General features: G+C 45.9%; 1 protein-coding gene across 5 annotated transcripts in view; it reads left to right on the top strand.

Annotated features, from left to right (window-relative positions):
* CCDC146 (coiled-coil domain containing 146) overlaps positions 1 to 6,000 on the top strand; it is a 100,867-nt gene that overhangs the window by 3,121 nt on the left and 91,746 nt on the right. For all 5 annotated transcript variants that reach the window (XR_015062667.1, XM_085899511.1, XM_085899513.1 and 2 more), the window contains exons 3-4: positions 96 to 178; positions 5,141 to 5,350. Coding sequence is in view for 4 of the 5 variants with exons in the window: in XM_085899511.1 (XP_085755637.1) it covers positions 96 to 178; positions 5,141 to 5,350 (293 nt within the window). In the remaining variant the exon portion in view is untranslated. The remainder of the gene's footprint in view (positions 1 to 95; positions 179 to 5,140; positions 5,351 to 6,000) is intronic.

Raw genomic sequence — 6,000 nt, 5'->3', positions numbered from 1 at the left:
AATAAATGGTTTGTTCTTTGAAATGTTGTCTATGTGCATATTCTTAACCAAATATATCAGCCTTTGTCACAAAACTTGCTGCTTTTGTCTTCCAGCTGAAGGAAAGTGGAGAGATCACAGAGGATTTTACCATACATCTGAAAGCAAAGTACACTCTCCTATACCAGGCCCATATCACGTGGGTTCTTGCAGGGGAGCAACAGCAATATGTGAAGGGAATATATTGCACAGAGTGTTTCAATTCCACAAATACTGCTCACCCACACTTATGAAAAGGATATCAACACTAATAAGAACAATTAAAGGGAAGACTTTGCCGACTCTGCTACATTCTTTGTTTTGATAAATTTCTGAGGAAAACAATTGTCAGTCCTGGTAGACGTGATAAATTGTGCCCCAAGATAAGGATCTCCAGCTATGGAGTGTTTTCCAAATTGGTGTCATTGTCTATATGAGCAGAGTACCCACCCTACCAGCGATCTTGTTCCACGCATGCAACACGTTCTTCTGACACATTCCTTTATTTGGGCGGTGTATTGGCAAAAAAACATCCGGGTTACATGCATGAAGCAACAACATACCTGCTGATGGTAATTCAAAACACCTCACTGCACTGGAAAACATGGGGACAGGAAGACTGAACTGTAAATGATGGGTCTTGTAATACCCTCCCCCACCTGGAGGTGGTGCTACACGATACACATTTACATGGAGAATTTGTATCCTGCCTGCCCCCACCCTTCACCCTCCACTCCCAAGACCACGGGCAGAGATAAAAACACCCTGAAACATCACCTGGGGTCATGCTGATCCTCTATGGCAAGTCTGTATCTAATCAGCCCAGAACTGGAGGAAAAGTAGCATGACAAACAAGTGCGCGCACACACACACACACACACACACACACACACACACACACACACACACACACACACACACACACACACACACACACACACACACACACACACACACACATTGTAACTTGTGCTGTTAATTATCTCCACCACCGAAGGTGTGCGGAGTCTTTTTCCATTGTTTGTTTGTCTGTCTGTCCATCTGTTTGCCTGAGAGCAGAATATCTCTCAAAGTTGGGGATGAATTTGGACAAAACTTGATGGACAGGTAGGATCTGTGACAGGGATGAACTGATTTGATTCGATTTTGGTGAAGATACGTATCCGGACACGAGAATTTTCGTGATTCTTCACCATTGAGAGATTGGGCCAAAAACGATATCGAGCACGGTTTCTCAAAAAGTTGTGGACGGATTATTCCAAAACTTGGTGGAGGAGTTTGGGATGTGACAGGAACAAGCCGATTCGATTTTGGTTAATGTCCAGATGTGGATCCGGCCTATCAGTAGGATACAAAATGTAAACTGTTCATCCTGCCAGAGGTATGTGCTCTACCGAGCGCCGTTCTGGTTGTCCCATGTGTATCTTTACCATAAAACTGGGACATTTTTTTTTTGTGCATGTGGTTCATCACTGTGTGGCAACAGCAGTGTAAAACCGTCTTGACCTTTTCATATGTGCCGATAAATTGTTACGGATTTGGAAGTTTACAGCATTTAACATACAGGTCCGATAAATCAGTTATATCGGTAAGTGCATGTTGCCAGTTAGGGTCCTGGCCCGAGTCTAATGGGTAATTAAATGTTCCTGCGCTGTGGAGTTATTTTAATAGTCAGGTTTTCTTTTCGTTCATTTTTACACCATCAATGCCAGCGTCATCTTCCCCTCAATCTGCTCGACACTATTGTCTGCATGTGTCTTATCACATACGGGGGCGGAGATTTCCTTCACCTCAGATCGAGACTCCGCCCAGAAGGGCAGGGGTGGGCCTCCTTGTCCAACCAGGGACCTCGTCACCTCAGATCGAGACTCCGCCCAGAAGGGCAGGGGCGGGCCTCCTTGTCCAACCAGGAGGCTAAGCACCTCAGGCTGGCTCCGCCCTGGCCGGATAGCATGTTCGGTCCCAGCCAATCAGATCCCGTGACAGGAGGAAAGGGCTCCGCATGACGTCACCACGCCCCCGGGCCAATCAAGGAGCTTGCCACCCATTTTGGCCAGTGAGAGAGACGAAGAGCAACTTGTGTGCCAAAACCCGCCAGTGAGAGAGGGAGGGTCACGAGGAGGCGTCCCCCCCCCCCTCTGAAGAGAGGGGTATAATTATAGGCGCAGTCTGCACGTTCGGGGTCTGGCACGGGTTCTGGTTCTGGTTCTGAGAGTTCTGGCAAGAAGTGAGCATCTGCGCGCAAGGTGTTGGAGTGCGAAAGCGTTTGGCACGGAGTGGTCAGTGCCACGGAGGGTCTTCTCCTGCCAGCCTTCGCCCTGCCGACATCGGCTCGCCTGGAGCTGGTCATGAGGGCGTCTGGATCGCCTGGATCGTCTGGATCGTGCCGGGGGTCCAGTTCTGCCCCGAGGACCTGGTCCTTGAAGACCGCACGAGGCGGACAGGTCTGAGACAGGCCTCAATAAAGACCATTTTGGTCCGATTCTTTTGGGTGTGTGCGTATGTGTGTTCATGGCGCCAGTCAGTTAAGTAGGAAATTGTATAAGTGCCGTGCTGTACATACGTGCATTTCTTTTGATCGGTTTAACTCTGCTCTTGCATGCTTCCCTCGTTCCCAAATTAGTATTGTTAAATAAATATACCCATGTGTTAAATGTATCATTTCGTTTTTGTCTTTCTTCTATTGGTTTAATACGCTGCGTGTAAGGAAATTAGCCAGGCTGTTGCCACTGTAATGGGAAATTTGGACCGATGGATCTCGGCGATAAACCGCTCGGATCGCACACGGTTCGAGTATGCTAAGCGGCTCGTTCCGTACAGGTGCCATCGAGGGTGTGGAGACTCGGTAAATCACCACGTGGAGCTCTAGGTATTTTGAAGATTGGCAAATAACCCTGTACCACGTGGTGGAAATATTGACCCTTCACGGTCCGATAAGGGATCCGTACTTTTCCGGAGTTTTCCGAAAAGGTACGATCTAAATTCCGGGCGATCGGTCGAGCCGACTCTGCAGCTCCATCTCGCGGTCGTGCTTATTTAACAATATTATCCTTTTTCACCTCTCAGAACATTCCTATTTCCCTCGCTCTCCCTCTCTCTCTCCTCCATCCACCCCATTTAAAGACACAAAAAACCCAAAATAAGAATATCAAATGTCCATCTTTCTTCGACTCGTGAGTCAACGTTAATATCACTGTTCATTCCCCTTTGTATTGCCTCATCCTTGTGTAATCGGCTGGCCAAGGTCAAACTTTACTTCACATGACATTTTTGTTGGAAGCTGACAACCATGCTGGAGGTGGAAAATACCATGCTGAACGACATAGGGGTGGAAGCCAAGCTCATATTTGCATATTTTGTGACTTCGTGGTCAGTTTTGATCATATGTGGTCAAAAATGACTTTTTCACTTTTTAATCAACATTTAATCTATGGGTAGAGGACAAAAAAATGTAAACACCAATGTAACGCCACTTAATAGGGCGTTCGGCCACCACATGCGGCCAGTACGGCCCGTATTTGCTGTGGTTCACCAGCGTCTTTGATTCTGCAGGAGGGATGCGACACCATTCTTCGACGAGAAAGTCAATAAACTCACATCTGTTCGATGGAGGTGGAAAATTCTGCCTCAGGTGTCATTCCAGAATATTCCATAAATACCCATGCTCCATTCGGTACAGATCTGTCATCTGAGGAGGTCGTGACATCTGGATAACCTGGTGAAGGATTATTCATCTGACCATATCGCATTTCTCCACTTAACTGCTCGGTGGTCCTTTGCCTGTGCTCTTTGCACTACTGGACTCACAACCTTGCATTGCCACCTGTGATTAGTGGTTTGTACACTGCAACTCCACGACGGTATCCCACTCGTGGTGTTCTTGGCAGACCGTTTTTGACGAAACTGGCTGCTTGTGCCCCATGTCAAAACTTGCAATCTATTGATCTGCAGTTGCTCGCCTGCTTTGCCTTGCACTTCAAATTAATGCACGGATATCATGATCCTGGAGCGTGTGCTTCCGCTCACTGTTGTCCTTTGCTGATGAACTGTTTCCCTCGGAGTTCCGTGCCGGCTTTTAAAAATTCATTTTGGGAGCGATTGAGACAGTCAGTTGCCAATACACTGCCACAAATAAAGGTACGTGTCAGAAGAACGTGTTGCATGCTTGGGACAAGATGGGCCGTCAGGAGGGTACTCTGCTAGTTATCATGTAATTCCAAACCTTCAACAAAGTACTTAAATATACTGCTATGTCCACATATGTCACAGTTCTGGAAAGCCCTTGTCACCCTGATTGTAATAAAACTTTTTTGAAAAATGTTCAGTTTTTTCACCTGTGGTCAAAACTGACCACAACGTCTGAAGAAAATGCGATTTTGAGCCTGGCATCCACCCTTTTGTTGTAGAGTAAGATCTTGAACACACATCAAGCATGGATGCCAGCTTCTAACAAAAAATACCAGTTGGACTTTTGGAAAGCCCTTTTTCGTCGGTTGGAAGGCCAACTTGTGTCCTGTTCTCTCGTTTGTTATATTTTGCCTCCCCCCCCCCCCCCTCTGCTTTACTTCTTTCCTCTGCCTTTCCTTTTTCTTCTTTTGTATGCAGCACATGGCTGTGCACAGCATCATTTGCTGGGGTGCAGCTGTGCCGCTGATGAAGTGTCCCCTGTAAGTTAGAGCAGGAATTTGTAATTTGTTCAGGTTGCCGGTGATATCTTGCCGACTCAAAGTGAAGGACACCCTAGGATATTTAACATCCACCGACTAATGTCGGCAGATGGAATGTCCAGTTTAACATTCACCCGAGCAACGGCACACACACATTTATGAATTGCCCTGCTTGTGAAACACCAGGATGACAATTGATAGCTGGGTCATAGTCAAACTCAGGCGAGACAGCTCAGAGGCTAGTGTGCATACCTCTCGAGTCTAGACTATTCTTCCCAGCTCCCATTCTCTCCTTGTCTGATCCTAAAATCGCTCTAGATATGTAATCTGCAGTTCTTCCACAAGGCTCAAACTCTGCATTCGAAATACAGTTGTAGAAAACTTATTTTCATCCCATCTGAAGTGAGTCCTGAAAATATGCTTCTCTCACTTGATGATTATGCTTCTGCTAACAGGCAACAGGAGAAAGAGCAGGAAGCATTGCTCCGTGCCAAACAAAGCATGGCCCAGTTGGAACATCTACGTGGCCAGCTTCAGGACTCAGAATGTATTCCTGATGATCCGATGACCGAGAGAGGGCATTTGCGTCAGGTATTGCTGGATCATTATAATGAGCTTGCAAAGACCAGCCAAAGGCATGAGCATCTCTTGTACACCCTGGAGAGGTGAGTGACTTGTGGGAATGCCATTTTGTTGAAAAGAATCCACAACTAAAAAGAAGTGACATGGCAATACATTTTGACACACTGCTTTTATAAATTAAACAATTTGTATATTTTAGGAACGTTGGATGAATGAATCCTTCAAAATATGCATGGTAGGAAGCTATGGAGATATAATCACTTTCTTTAAATGTCACAGGGCTTTTGGGCCACTACCAATCACTCGTCGCGAGACTTCCTGTTATGGCACACCCCTATCTAATGGCGAGTTAACACTTGCACCACAGACACCAGCAGTGTGCTAGAGATTATAGGAAAATACAAATACCGTATAGACAATTTTTTTCAGAAGCATGAGTGAGGTTCCTTCTTCACAAATAAATATTTGGCACTTCCATTATTTTCCACTTGCCATTTCATTTTATTTTGAAGATAGGAAAGAACCACCCACCCCGATTCAATGTCTCGTAAGATGTATTGAATGCCTGTCACAAAACTGAGGTGGGGAGATAGAATAGAACAGCTGGTTGATCTATAAGCACAGTACTTTATCCTCGTAACAATGATCAAACACAAGCAGTTTGTTCAGAGCAGCGGCAAGGCAAGGGCATGATGACAAAGGATTTCCTTTTCTGTACAGATTCAAAGCATGA

Source organism: Eptatretus burgeri, chromosome 10, assembly GCF_056783735.1.
Source record: "Eptatretus burgeri isolate ZD-2024b chromosome 10, Ebu_testis_v1, whole genome shotgun sequence".
NCBI classification, from domain to species: Eukaryota; Metazoa; Chordata; class Myxini; order Myxiniformes; family Myxinidae; genus Eptatretus; species Eptatretus burgeri.
This window is presented reverse-complemented; position numbering and strand designations above follow the sequence as displayed.